The sequence below is a fragment of the Panthera uncia genome, chromosome B1, assembly GCF_023721935.1.
Source record: "Panthera uncia isolate 11264 chromosome B1, Puncia_PCG_1.0, whole genome shotgun sequence".
Lineage (NCBI taxonomy): Eukaryota > Metazoa > Chordata > Mammalia > Carnivora > Felidae > Panthera > Panthera uncia.
Window position 1 is genome coordinate 81,995,926 of NC_064811.1, and position 14,682 is coordinate 82,010,607.

A 14,682-nucleotide genomic window follows, 5' to 3' on the forward strand; every position below is an offset into this window, starting at 1 on the left:
GCAGACTGGAGAGCAGGACTGGACATCAGGGAAGAGTCCATGAAGCTTTCTCCCTTGCTACCCCTGGAGCACAGAAGCTGAAGATGAAGCCTGTGGGGGGAAAAAGTTCAGACTGCAAGAAAGTGAGGAAGTAAAGATGCCGGAGGGACCATTTCTTGTTAAGAAATGTGAGTGACTTGCTTTTTTCCACCCGATGGAATCACTTGACTGTCTCACAAGCACTTCAAAGTCAAGGTGTCTCAAGGGACAACACTCTACAGTAGCCTGACCCCACCCCAGCCGTGGTTTCCCATCTCCTGGTTTCGGCTACTTGCAGTTGGCCTCGGTCCAGAAGGAGAGGGTCCTCCTTCTGACCTATTGATCAGAAGGTCAGTAGCAGCCCGAGGCTACATCAAAACACCTATGTTGTTCACCTCACTTCATCTCATCAAGTAGATGATTTTTATTATCTCACATCATCATAGGAAGGGAGTGTATAGTACAACAAGATATTTTGAGAGAGAGAGAGAGAGAGACCACATTTACCTAACTTTTATCACAGTTTATTTTTATAATTGTTTCATTTTGTTATTCGTTAATGTTGTTAATCTCTTACTGTGACTTATTTATAAATTAAACTTTATCATAGGTATGTATGCACAGGAAAGGAACACAGCATGTACAGGGTTTAGTCCTATCTGTGGTTTCAGGCATCCACCGGGGTCTTGGAACATGTCCCCCATGGGTAAAGGGGGGCTACTGTACTGCCAGCCAAACCTGTTCCTTCTCACTGCACAATTCAAATCTCTGCTCTAACCTCCATGACCTACCCAGGTACTCATGCTGGAAAGGTGGGCACATCTAGACTTGTAATCTTCCTCATTCCCCACTGCCCACATTCAATCAATCTCCACCTCTGGAAAAGTTCACCTTCCAGACTTTTCTCTACCCCGTTCTGCTTCTTCAGCTCCATCCCTACTGTACCTGGAGAACTGGCGAAGCCCTTGTGCCTTTCCTAGGGAATATTGCAATAATTTTCTAACTCCTCTGTTTCCAGTCCTACTCCTTACTCTTACCTCTCTTGAATTAATCTTTATTAAACACTCCGTGATGTGTCTCAAGCACAAATATCATCATATTCCTCTTCTGATGAAAGTCCTTAACTCTACCCAATCATTAATGGGAGGCAGTTGGCGGTCTGTTCCTTGGGGTGACAACGTGAGTAGACGTTTATTGGCCACTTTCATGCTTTTCTGCTTGCTGTGTGCTTATCAGGGTGAAATGTGAACAGACAACTCTCCAATTCTCCTTCACAAGAAGGAGAGCAGGAGAGCCAGGGCTTTATTTGATCACTTTGGGATTTCTTCTTTGCAATGCAGAAACAACTTTCCGTGTTGGCCCCCAAAGGAGCAGGAGATGGAGGCTTCTGTGCCTAAGTGGGAAAAGGAGGGTGTGGTCTGAGCTGGCAGGGCTTAGATGTTGTTGTGCTGCTGATGGCAGTACTGGTGGTTCCCGAGAGTCTGGGTGGGGTGCGCAGTGGTGCCAGCGGTTAGAGACCTGCACCCTGCTCATTCATGGCATGGTTGGTGGAAGCAGGGGCTTTGGTAGGGTTAGTTAGTTACACTGCTGCCTCGCACGGGGGCAAGTTAGACACTGGTGGCCATAGCGGGGAGTGCTTTGCAGAGCAGGGAGTGGTCACTGGATCCATGCCTTAGGCTATGGGAAGGATTGTAGAGCAGAGTATTTCTGATGTCCTCTAGAGCATCTGCAACCGATAGATGGTCCAGTATATGGTAGAGCGTAGCATAGCTCTGGAAAGAGCACAATAATTCTAGGCATGACTGCAGAACAGACTCCCCTCTCAAATTTAGAACTCATTTCCTGGGTATTTTCCATCCAAGTTTGCAGGAGGGGGAGGTCTCCCCAAATGAGAAAATGTCTTGATGGCAGTAATCAAGGAGGAAAGAATCTGATTTTATTCTCCTTAGAAAAAGTATTTCATTTTCACTTTCTGAAGTCCTTGATGACTTACCATGGGAAGCAAGACCTCCCATGATCTGGGGCCCTCTACTGCTTCAGCCTCATTTCCCAGCCTTTGTGGCATTGAACTATGATTCTGGACCAGTGCTTCTCAAGTTATTTAGGGTGAAGGACCAGATTGGTTTCCAAAAATTTCTAACTGGCTGCAAACTGATATTTCAAAAAATACAACAACAGGAACAGAATGTTGCAGCAATATCAGATTGCTATGACGACTTTTAAGGGCTCATTCTCAGTTTCTACACTTAATCTCACCATGGAACAGTGTCAGCGGTTCACTGACCTAGCAACAGATGTGCACAGCACAGCACAACGCTAACCAATTATTTATAATTTCTTTTATATTCACGCAGTTTCTTATCCTGTAAGTTTCAGCTCAGATACCATCTTTTCTAAGCGATTGGCCATTAAATTTCAAGGTCCCATGTTTAACTTTACACACCACTGTCTTATTATTTACCATATTAAAGTCCAATTATCTTCCTTACATGTATTGCTCTTCACTTCTATAAGCCCCTTGAGGACAGCGACATGTCATGAGCCTTTTTACACTTGTCCTTGAACTTGGCAAAGAGCAGGGTCTCTGTCATTTTTTGCTTAACTGACCCATACTCCTCTGTAGGTGAGTCCCCAGGTAAAGTCAAAAGTTTGCAGCACAGACCATCTAGGTAAACACCTGGATTCACGTGAGTAAGATAATGGTCACGATTAATACCATATTTTTTTCAAGAATCAGCAAGCAATATGAAAACAAACTGGAGTTTTGGTCAGAGTATATTCCACATTGAAAATCTTTCTCAAGAAATGGGTTTTGCTTCATTAATGATTTTTTCCATTAGTTGGCAGTTTCAATTTGAATGTCTACACCAATATCAGTATTTGCTTCCTTTCCAACATTATAATCTCTCTAAATTTAGTGTGTTGTCTTCAATAATGATAATGCAAGACTTTAAGGTCCTTAATATCTCACAACCCTAAAATTTTATAAATTTGTGATTCTTATAAAGAATAGAATGATCACGTTTGTAATAAAGTATCATGATAGATTCTTTACCAACGCTGACAATACTTTATAAACAAAGAAGCAAAATAGGCTTAAAAGAAAAGATCTTTCTATCCTGGTTTTATAGATGTGGAGCCCAGTGCAAAGCATTATTAAGGAGATTGTTCAGGGCCATACCTAGGATCAGAAAATAAATCTCTTTCATGATTTTTCTTTTTAGTCCCAGCTATTTCATCTTAAAATGCAACAAAAATAATTGAAAAACATGCTAAGCTCTTCTGGAAGTTCACAAAGGTGCTTTTAGATGTTCATGGTACCATTGAGAAATGACAGAAAGAATGAATTGTATCTGGGAGAAAAATGAAAATAAGTAACATTCCATAATGCTGAGGGTCTGTGGGATGAGACTCTCATAAAGTCACTGGTCTTTCCAGACTTTTGGTTCTTGATCTGAAACTCCCACCACTTCTTAAACTGTCAGGGGGCTTGGAACAGAATGAAGGGGGAGCCTGCTGGTGAGGGAGCATGCAGATAGCAGGAGCTGCCTGCCTTCCTCTAGCACAGAATTGGTGGTGGAACAATCAAATGCTTTCTGTTCAGTTTTAAATTTGTCCCCTCCCCCACTTAACCTATATCTTGGATGTGTTTGCATGTAATTAAAAAATCATCTTGAGAATTACTTTTGCTAAGTTATATAATGTCATTGATTGCATGAAGCATAATTTACTTGAAATTTCCATACCATTAGACGTTTAAACTGTTTCTAAATGTTTGCTACTATTCTTTATATATTAATCTTTAATCACATTTCAAATCATATCCTTATGAAAATTTCCTAAAAGTGAAGTTACTGGGTGACCAATGTGAATCTTTTAAGTCCTTTAATAAAAATATTACCAAACTCTTCTTCAGAAAGATTAATCGAATTTAGATTTTCAAATGCAGCATATGATATTATTTGCTTCACCAGTATGATTTTTAAAAATTAGAAAAAAAGTTTAATTAAATTGAAGGTTATAATTTTTTTGGTCTTAATTCACATTTTTTAAGATTTTATAGTAACTCTTCTGTAATTTTATATTATCATTTCTATTCCTTCCTCTATGAATTGCCTGTTCCTAGCCTTTGCTCACTTTTCTATTTCCTAATCTGTATAATGCCTTTGGTATATTTAAGAAGTTAATTATTTGGTCTCATGTTTTTGACAAACATTTTCCCAATTTGTTTTTTGTTTCATAATTTTCTTTATGATAATTTTTTTTGTGCTTGGAAGTTTTAAGTCATGATGTGGTAGAATTCCTATCTTTTCCATTGAATTTCCTTATACTGTTTTATGTTTTAAAAAATTTTAATCAGTTTCTTAATAAAACATACATAAATTCTTTTACTCTCTCTTTTTGCATAGTTCTTTTTATACATATTTCCCCATAAAGACATTACTAGCTAATGTCCCCACCTCCATGCTCATTATTGACCAATTTGCTCAGACCATTTGTTGGCATCAATAACAAAAGAATGTACTTTGCCTGTTCCACGTTTTTGCATAGAAATTTTGGGCTTAGCAGAAGTTCTTTGTGACAGCAAACCCATTCCTCTAGCTATGTCATCCTTACCACTCCCTGTTGTAAGAGAATTAATCTCAGAAGAAGATAACAGAGCACATTTACATTATAAATGAGCCCACATATATCTAGAATTGCATACCATTAATATGTTTCTAATCTTTGATTCTGGTGGCCTTCAAAATTTAACAGAAATTATTTCCACATTAATAGCTATTTTGAAGGTGGTACCAGGTAATAGATGGGACCAAAGTGATTTATATAGGGAAAGTTTAAGCTGATGTGATCCTTTTCTTACTCTTAAAAAGTTATGATCCCTAAATGGAGCAATCCATCTGCAGTGAAAGGATAATATTTTACTGGAGCCCTTACCAATTTTCCTCTTGTTGGTATAAAATCTCCGAGATTTTAAAATCTGTTTGAATTGTTGAATCAGTGTCAATCACGCTCACACAGCTTTTAATTTTTTTTCTCTAATTATTATCTTATTTCTTGTATGTGATTTAATGTTACCACTAGGCAAACTTTGGAGAGGGCAAGAATCATAAGTTATAAGTATTTTGGAATTCTTCTCTGCCCTGCCAAATCACATTAAATATAATGCTCTGCACAAAACAGAGGATTGATATATGAAGCAGCAAACATTAAGTTTATCCAGAATTTGATTTTGAGACGAAAGATTTTAACATTGTGAACTTTGCTACTCCTCCACAGTTCCAAAATTCCCCACTTCTTTTCCCAAAGCTTCTGGTTCTGATGACTACATTCCTATTTATTCTGAATCTCTTGAGTTGATATCTGATTTCTAATTGATAATCTAGAAAGTCATTGCTCACTGGTTACTGCGTTCAAAGTACAACGATTGCCAAGAGAAATAGACTGAAAAAAAGTTAGACAAATAGTCGAATTGATGTGTCAAACTTGTTTCTTCCTGTTCTGATCTTTACTCTTCAGAACATGGTTATGTAATTCCAAAATTACAGAGACGAGAGACAAAAGCTACTTATTTCTGAGAATTTAAAGACACGAAATTAAAGGCTAGGAATATTTTTTAAAGTATAAAAAATGGAAAGGAATCAGAACTGGACAAAAGTTTATTTTGTTGAGCTTGTTTGGGTCACCACTATCCCTCACTTCTGTATACCTTTTCTTTCCAACTGAAAAGAAGACTTTGTCTTCTGCCAAATTGGACAGTTGGTCACTAAGAGTTGAGCATTTTGATAATTTAGAAAGCATCTTTTGACTAGCCACAAGGTTGCAAAGGACGCCTAGCAGGCATGAGAGGAAGTTTTCCATGTACTAGATAGGTTTGGGACCACCTGCCTCCACAAACTTCTTAAATTTCTCAGCTTCTCCAACTTTGCATCTAAAAATGTCCATCGCGAAAGGATAGGCAGAATCTCAGATTCTTCTCTTTCTAATCCACCCTTGCTGGCTAGAAAGGGATAGAATCTGACACTGGTGTTCACATCTGGATGGCAGTCCTCTGTCTCCATCTCCTGCTACTGGCTGGAGAAATGTGGCAAGCATCATTTATTCTACAAGTGCTCTCTGAGTGTCCGTGACAGCGCTATTACTAGCTGGGTAGTAGACATAGGTAGTGGACACGAAAATAATATCCCTTCCTCTGGACACCACCCAGAGTGCCTACCATCGTGGTCAGGTCAATTCTGGGCATATGCGTATTTGTTTGTTCTTTTGCTTTTTTACTGTTAGTTGCTGAAGGGTAAATTCTTCTGCAGGTTCTAAAAAGCATCAAACGCTAATTGTGAGGGCACTTAATCAATGCATCTTGTGAAAACTAAACTAAAATAGGAAGAAAATCTTCTTACTCAATTCTAGGAAAGCAAAAGACAATCCCATGCTAAACCAAGAGGGTTGATTCTAGCAGGCAAGAAACTGGCCTGAGATGTTTTACTGAAAGAGGAAATGTATGTGCATTGCACGGACTCCCGGTCAAAGCACAGAACATACAGAGTAACAATGTCACTCGTAACCATAGTTTTGAGAGGTTTCAATTATTTATTGATTCACAACTGCTGCAATGAGATTGCTCATTTGCATCTGTTCTCATAGAGACACTGGCGGGCTCTGTGTCTCAGCTAGTTATTTAGCAACACTATGCCTTTGTGACCCGCTGCATACCAGAAACCCCAGCTGAGACTACCTTTTTGGATCACCTTGCTTGAGGTGCTTTGTATACACACCCATGGTTCCTGCACCCACAGGGAAAGGATGTCCCGGTGCAGTCTTTACAGAGGGAGGACAAATGGACCTCCTACCTCCCTCCTCTGAACCCCTTGCCCTCCGCCAGTCTTTGGCTGGGATGCATCTCCTTACGTTAGTGCAGCTGCTGTATCACATCTTTTTCTTGCAATAAACTGAAAATTTGTAAGCATTGCCATTCTGGGTCCTTTGAGTCTCTGTTAACAATAGAACCCTGTCTAACTGCCACTGTTAGTGTGCATATTCTGACCGAGGTAAAGGCAAAGTGCATTTACGTGAAAACATTGCCAATATGCAGAGTGAATTGTAGCAGGCAAGGCAACTGGAAGAATCTTCTACAGCCCCCAATATATGCAGTTCTCTGGCCAATCTTCTTAGAGTTTGTTTTTAGACAAATAGATAATGATGGTCTCCCTGACACAAACCATTAACTTTTCAGCTTGTAAAAATCTTTCGAGATAATCTAAGCTACAGCACTCTAACAAAGCAGATATTAATGAGCATCTCACTGAATAAAATTAAAAAAACTTACATATTTATTGCCCAGGTGTGGAGAGGATTCGTCAAGCTGTCAGTTCTTAGTTTTTCCTTGTGCAGAGTGCTCACCTACAAACAAAAGAAATGTTTTGATCCCTAAGCTCAGAGAGTGAATAGGGATGAAAATAAGGTTTCTTGGCTTGTTTTTTATTTTTCAAGGAAAGTCCAATTTCCCAGCAAGAATGTCATTAGAGCCACAATCTGCCTCTTGGTATCGCCTGGAAATTGTTCACCAAGATTTACGAGCTTTGTTCCACCATCATCTGTTTCCACCCTAAAGGAGCAATGCTCAACTAATTCTCTGGGAGCAGGGGTTGTGAGTCAGGAAGTGATAATAAGAGAGGCACTCTCGGGAATGAGTTATAGTTTTTTGCTTGTTCCTTGAGCCTAAGCAAAACTGTATTATATATTTAATTTTTTTTAACGTTTATTTATTTTTTTGAGACAGAGACAGAGACAGAGCATGAACGGGGGAGGAGCAGAGAGAGAGGGAGACACAGAATTGGAAGCATGCTCCAGGCTCTGAGCCATCAGCCCAGAGCCCGACGCGGGGCTCGAACTCACAGACCGCAAGATCGGGAGATCGTGACCTGAGCTGAAGTCGGGCGCTCAACCGACTGAGCCACCCAGGCACCCCTGTATTATATATTTAAACTGCCATTTTATCAGGAAGACATTCTAGGGTCTTCTGTTTAAAGAGTTGGGTAAGAGTTTTGTGAAAAGGAATTTGGAAGCCAACATAAACCCTTTGGTGATATACAGAGCAGTAGAGGGGGCTTTAGTCAAAATAACAGTGTTATTCTGTCACCCAATATAAATATAAATATAAATAAATATAAATACATATAAACATAAATATAAATACAAATATAAATATAAATATAAATATAAATATAATTATTGACATAGGATAATAGAAAGCAGAGGATCCCAAGTGCTTTTACATGCCCCTGAATTCATTCATGATCAACACACTGCACGCTACCTGCATCTTTCAGGCAGATTCAAGTATCAACATCAGTCACACTATATAAAAGCGGTATGGGTCAAAGTCTCCAGCTTTGAGAATAAATGTCATTGTTTTGCTCCAACTTTTATCTGTCTTTTAGAAACCTGTCTTCTGGGAACTCCGTTAATGTCACCTGTCACCAGCACTATCATGGTGGTACTAAATGGTGCCAGAGACCAACGAGGAGAACAACCCGGGACTCCCTTTCAAGAACCCCTTAGGTGCCATGCTCTGAGAAATCCCGGGCACAGAGCGACAGCCCTCCTAGCCGCTTTCCAGCACAACTCTGTGCTCACTATTGTTATTTTGCAAAAAGCACAGCACCTCCTGGAATCCGTGACTATGAAGTCCAGGAATGAGAAGTGAACAAAATAAAAAAATTATTGAACCCCTACTGTTTGTCAGAGTCATGTCAGGCGAAGCTTATGAAAATCATTCCAATTCTTTTTTTAATTTGTTTTTTTACATTTATTTTTGAGCAACAGAGAGAGAGAGAGAGAGAGAGAGAGAGAGAAAGTGTGAGTGGGGGAGGGCCAGAGAGAGAGGGAGACACAGAATCCGAAGCAGGATCCAGGCTCTAAGCGGTCAGCACAGAGCCCAATGTGGGGCTCGTACCCACGAATCGCGAGATCATGACCTGAGGCAAAGTCGGACCCTCACCTGACTGAGCCACCTAGGTGCCCCGAAAATCATTCCAATTCTTAATATCTCCCTCCAAGTTCTGTCTAACTGGGAATAGAAAATACGAGAAAGATTCAGTTACAATATGAATCCAATAGGTTATAATAATGTCTTTGGTAAAAGCAAATGAAACACGCACCTACAAAAGAAACAGCTGGAAAGAGATACACCAAGCCATTAATGATTGTATTGTGTTGCGTTTCATGAGACCTTTTTAATTCTTTTCTATTCTCTAGTTTTCTCTATTCTCCATTATGCAAAATGTGGTCAAATATTAAAATGGAAGTTTAAGGGGCTCTTGGGTGGCTCAGTCAGTTAAGTGTCTGACTTCGGCTCAGGTCATGAGCTCACAGCTTGTGAGTTCGAGCCCTGTGTTGGGGTCTGTGCTGACAGCTCAGAGCCTGGAGCCTGCTTCGGATTCTGTCTCCATATCTCTCTGGTGCTCCCCCACTCATGCTCACCCTCTCTCTCTCTTAAGTATGAATAAACATTAACAAAAATTAATAAAAAAATAAATAAAATGGAAGTTTAAGCCATGAAGAGGTATTTCAAGGCAGTGATGCATATTGATTTGCCAAATGAAAAAAAACAAGTTTGGAAGAGGAAAAGACCATGTACACCTAGGACAGTCAAGGGAGGCTTGATGGAAATGCAGGGTATGGGCAGATATTGAAGGGCTAAGACAGAAGCTGAATCGATGTATGCCTTTCTAAATCCGTTCATCTTTTTCCTCATCTTCACACTTTCTTTCTTTCTTTCTTTCTTTCTTTCTTTCTTTCTTTCATTTGTAAAAATAAATAAGCAAAAAAAATGACTGCACACTTAAGGAGTAATTACCATAATATACTAATTAGTGTTAGTATACTAACAATATACTCATAATGTGTCATTACCGTAATGGGGAAGTGGCAGGGGGTGGGAGAGAGAAGGGTTGACAAAAGGGAGCAAGACACCATCTCCTCCTTCAAAAGAGCTTGAGTTCAGCAAGGAAGACAGGGATGGGAGATGAATAGTGCCTGGAGAATATGAGTTAGTACGTGGTTCACAAACTAAGCAAGAGGAAGTCTGGTGCATCACGAAATGCCTTGTAAACATGCCAAAGTGAACTTCATCTTAGATAATACAAACCTAGCAGTTTTCTAAGCAGAGGAAAATTATGAGTTAAGATCTGCTTTTTCTTCTTCCAAATGGTTCAATGTCAAGTAGTGCTTTATTTTTTTACATTTATTTATTTATTTTGAGAGCGAGCGAGAGAGAACAGAACAAGCAGTCTGTGCTGTCAGTGCAGAGCCTGAGGTGGGGCTCGATCTCATGAACTGTGAGATCGTGACCTGAGCTGAAATCAAGAGTCAGACATTTAACCAACTGATCCACCCAAGCATCCCTCAAGTAGTACTTTAAAATGAGATTCAAAGACACTATGCTTTCTTTCTTCTGGGAAGTCATATATTCTTTAAGGAATTTTCTTCATAATTCTTATAGTCTTTAATATTAAAAAAAGGCAATGTATATTAACTTTCTGAGATGTGATATAAGTAGCAATCATATTTAAAATGCATTATGGCACATATGTATATTTTGCAGTCAATCATGGTAATGTTTAACTTGGCCAGATTTCTTACTAAAGCTGAGTGGGATCTTGTATGTTCTCATAAAGGGTTGCCTGATCTGCTATATTTGGTGCTCATTTCTTTCTGAAAGCAGATTCTTGTTGTACTCTAGCAGACTTTTTCTTTTACATTGAAGAAAACTCCTAATTTAAATAATCAAATTGCAAACATTTACGGGTTACCTTTTCAGCAGAAGAACCTACTTGAGAGAGTACATATTTAAAGAAAGCAAGAGGTGTGGATGGATAAACAACATGGCCTAATCAGAGGAGGCTTTGGAGCAAGGAACTGTCTTATTAGGAGAAAATGACCAGAACAATAACTATGGCTCATGGAGGCTTCTGGAAACCCAGGCACTTTAGTATTCACTGGCATTTCCCCTGAAGATGGGTTGCTACAGAGCTTTGTTTCCTTGGAAACATGATTTATTGACCTCTAAAATGGCACGGTTTATTCTGAGATATAATACCAGAGTTTATAAATTAAAGTACTGACTAATCCAATGAGTTCTTATGGCCATTGAAGCTCAAATTTCATTTTGTTACCACTTAGGCACATTAACACTGTATTTCTTAGGCCACAGAGCAAATAGCATGAAATGTAACAGTCAGCAATTCTGAGTGGTGGGTAGTCAGATATTCGTTCTATCAAATTATTTTCTGTATTTTTCAAATTTATTAAAACTTTTATATAGGAGATAGTGGAAAATTTGGCTAAAGGTGTGCATTTGTACCAAACCTAACCATTTTAGGTTTTATTCTAGTTACCTTTGAGGAAAAGTGTTACTGTTGGGCAAAAGATATTTGGGTAAAAATAATTATAACAATGTAACTTCTGTTGAGTATTGTGAGCATAGTTTTGTTAAAAAAACATATTTGAATTTAAAAGAGAGTGAACAGAGATTTGTTGATGAGTGTTTCAGGGGCCAGACTGATAAAAATTGTGGTAGTACAAACAGCATTTGGAGATCATTGTGTTTTAGATTATTAATTCTAGGCTATTGAAACAGACTCTGAATGCGCAATTTTAGTTTTTCCCTATCACCAAATATTTCCCATGAAAATCAGGATGGGCTGACCATTGAGAGGTTACTTCATTAAAAGAGGTATGATTCTTAAATTAAGGTTGGCAGAAACAAAGGAACCAGAGAATAGATTTTATTATTTCCATGGTAATACTTCCTCCTTAAACCTGTGACCTAAAAATTTGCTTATGATGAAAAGGAATCTTGAAGAATTAAGGGTCTTCCTAACTACCTCACCATAGTCTATTTCACTGATTAATTACCCTTGTGACAATGTGAGTGGGAGATATCAGTTTATGTCAAATTTTCCTTGGACCTTAAAGAAGAATCACGTATTAAATTTGCAACCAAGAAACGCAAGCTTCTCTGGAGTTTTCCAATCCTCAAGCCTCAATTCTGGTGTCAGTTGTCATTTCCCTGATAGAAATGGGGGGTAGTAGAGCAGGTGGTCCTGATCCCAGCCCTCTCCTCACAAGGATAGCCACAGGGGCTCTACATGGAGGCTTCTTCCAAATGCTTATTAGCCTGCTAACCCACAGCTCAGAGAGCCCCAAGGCTGCAGAGTGTTTTGTTAAATCCCCGAGGGATTAAGGAGAGTGCATGAAATTATTGTGATGCTTGTCTAGACACAGGCAGGTTCTGAGCACTTTTCTTGGCAAATGGTGTGATCACCATTTAAGATCCTTATTTAAGACTAGTTCACATGTAGGCTGGTCTTCCCTGACCTGGTAGAATAGGCATAGCAATTTAGTTGAGGCTGGGGAACAACCAGCGGAAAACTGTAAGTGGTTTCCAATTATTCTATGAATGAACTTTATTCCTTTGCCCATTCAGATGGTTACCTCCAAGAGAACACAGTGGGAATAAAGGAAATGTGTACATCGAAGAGTAGACTAGATGCAAGAATGAAGAAGGTCTCTCATAAGCGCAAATGACTCACATGAGGGGTCTGGGCATGTCTGCAGATTCTGGGTACCCTTCCTCAGTTTTCAAGTCTTCTGTCTGCCTGGTGTAGTTTGTTCTAGTTAGAACTTCCTACCTGAAGTTGGGACCACATTCAGCCTTTGATATCTTGCTCTTGAATTGGGACAATATTGGCTGCTTTTTGTTTGCCAAAATTGTTTTTTGCTGCATATGTAAAATGGAGCCGGTCATTCTAAAGCTCTCATGTTGCATACCATCTGTATTCTGTGACTATTTTGTACAGGTGAAACGGGGGGACTGCATATTGTAAGTGTATTCATTTAATTTGATATTTAAATTAGATCCACATGGATTGTTTTGTTGAGTGAATAATTATCTTTTATTTTTTTTATTTTGTATTTTAGAGGGAAAGAGAGAGAGAGAGAGAGAGAGAGAGAGAGAGAATGAGGGGCAGAGGAAGAAAGAAAGAATCCCAAGCTCTGCATGGAGCCTGATGGAGGGCTCGATCCCATGGTCCTGGGATCATGACCTGAGCCCAAATCAAGAGTCGGATGCTCAACCAACTGAGCCACCCAGGTGCCCCTATTATTCATATGGCTGGCTTGTAATACTGATGTTTTAAATATTTGGTCTACCCAAAACAAGAAAAAAATCTGTAATTCTTCATTTCTTAAAAGCTATTGACATTTCATTTTTAATTACTCTTGATGCAAATATAATTAATATAAATCACAATCTATATTTTGAAGAACTTACACATTTCAAATCTAATTAAAAAACCTAGGAAATTGGAAAAAAGACATTTAAATGTTACTAACAGGAGATTATGTTTTCTCCTCATTGAGAAACCCAATTAAAATTATATGAAATGATACAAAATAGGATTTATATTTTTAACTGATGAGTCCTGGTTCTAGCTGACTATAGATAGCCCTTAGCAAAAATAAAACAACAGCAATAATAAAAGACCGGGTAGTGCATTTAATGTTCTTTCTGCTACTGCTACAGAATAGAAAATGCCTCAAGTCCCCACCCCTTCTTTAGAACACATATACATATCATAAAAAGCAACCTCTAAAAGTACCATAGTCCAATAATCTCACCAAAAATAATATTTCTAGGACTAATCTTTCCCCAATAGGAGAATTTTGTATTTTGGGGGAGTTACTAATTATTTCCAAATAAATTATGCTTTTTGATTGTGCTTCACATGAACAAAATCCAAGTTCAATTTTGAAATAACCATTTTCAGGGGCACCTGAGTGGCTCAGTCGGTTAAGCGTCTGACTTCGGCTCAGGTCATGATCTCATGGTTCATGGGTTCAAGCCCTGCGTTGGGCTCTGTGCTGACAGCTCAGAGCCTGGAGCCTGCTTCGGATTCTGTGTCTTCCTCTCTCTGCCCGTCCCCCACTCACGCTCTGTCTCTCTCTGTCTCTCAAAAATGAATACATGTTAAAAAAATTTGAAATAACCATTTTCAGCTAATCGACAATCTGGATACTTACCAGACTCATGAGAAATTGTCTTAACAGTGAGAAGCTTCACACTCTCTTTATCGGATTGAGGTCTATTTGGAACAGAAAACATAAGTGAACACTGCAGTAATTAGCATTGTATGTCTCTGTGAAAGAAAGTATACATGATATAAACAGAATGAAGAAGACACAAAAGCACATATATATATATATATATACACATATATATATACATATATGTATTAGGAGAATACAATACAATTAGGAGAATACAATATATATATATATATGTGTATATATATATACACATATATATGTATATATATACATATATGTACATATATGTATATATATACTGAAGATGTATATATATACTGCATATATGTACATATATATACATATACATATATATGTATATATATACTGCATATATGTATATATATACGTCATATATGTATATATATATATGTATATATATACTGCAGTAATTAACATTGTATGTCTCTGTGAAAGAAAGTATACATGATATAAACAGAATGAAGAAGACACAAAAGCACACACATATATATATACACATATATATGTGTGTGTATATATATATATATATATATA

General features: G+C 38.4%; 1 protein-coding gene across 3 annotated transcripts in view; it reads right to left on the reverse strand.

Moving 5' to 3' along the window:
• Positions 1–14,682, reverse strand: part of EMCN (endomucin) — a 100,836-nt gene continuing 86,154 nt past the window's right edge. For 2 of the 3 annotated variants that reach the window (XM_049630939.1, XM_049630937.1), the window contains 3 exons: positions 14,101–14,162; positions 7,343–7,416; positions 1–90 (listed from right to left, as the gene is read on the reverse strand). In XM_049630939.1, the coding sequence (XP_049486896.1) occupies positions 7,382–7,416; positions 14,101–14,162 (97 nt within the window). In that variant the 3' untranslated portion in view covers positions 1–90; positions 7,343–7,381. Of the gene's footprint in view, positions 113–7,342; positions 7,417–14,100; positions 14,163–14,682 lie in introns of all 3 variants that reach the window. The other variant, XM_049630938.1, reaches the window with a different exon arrangement.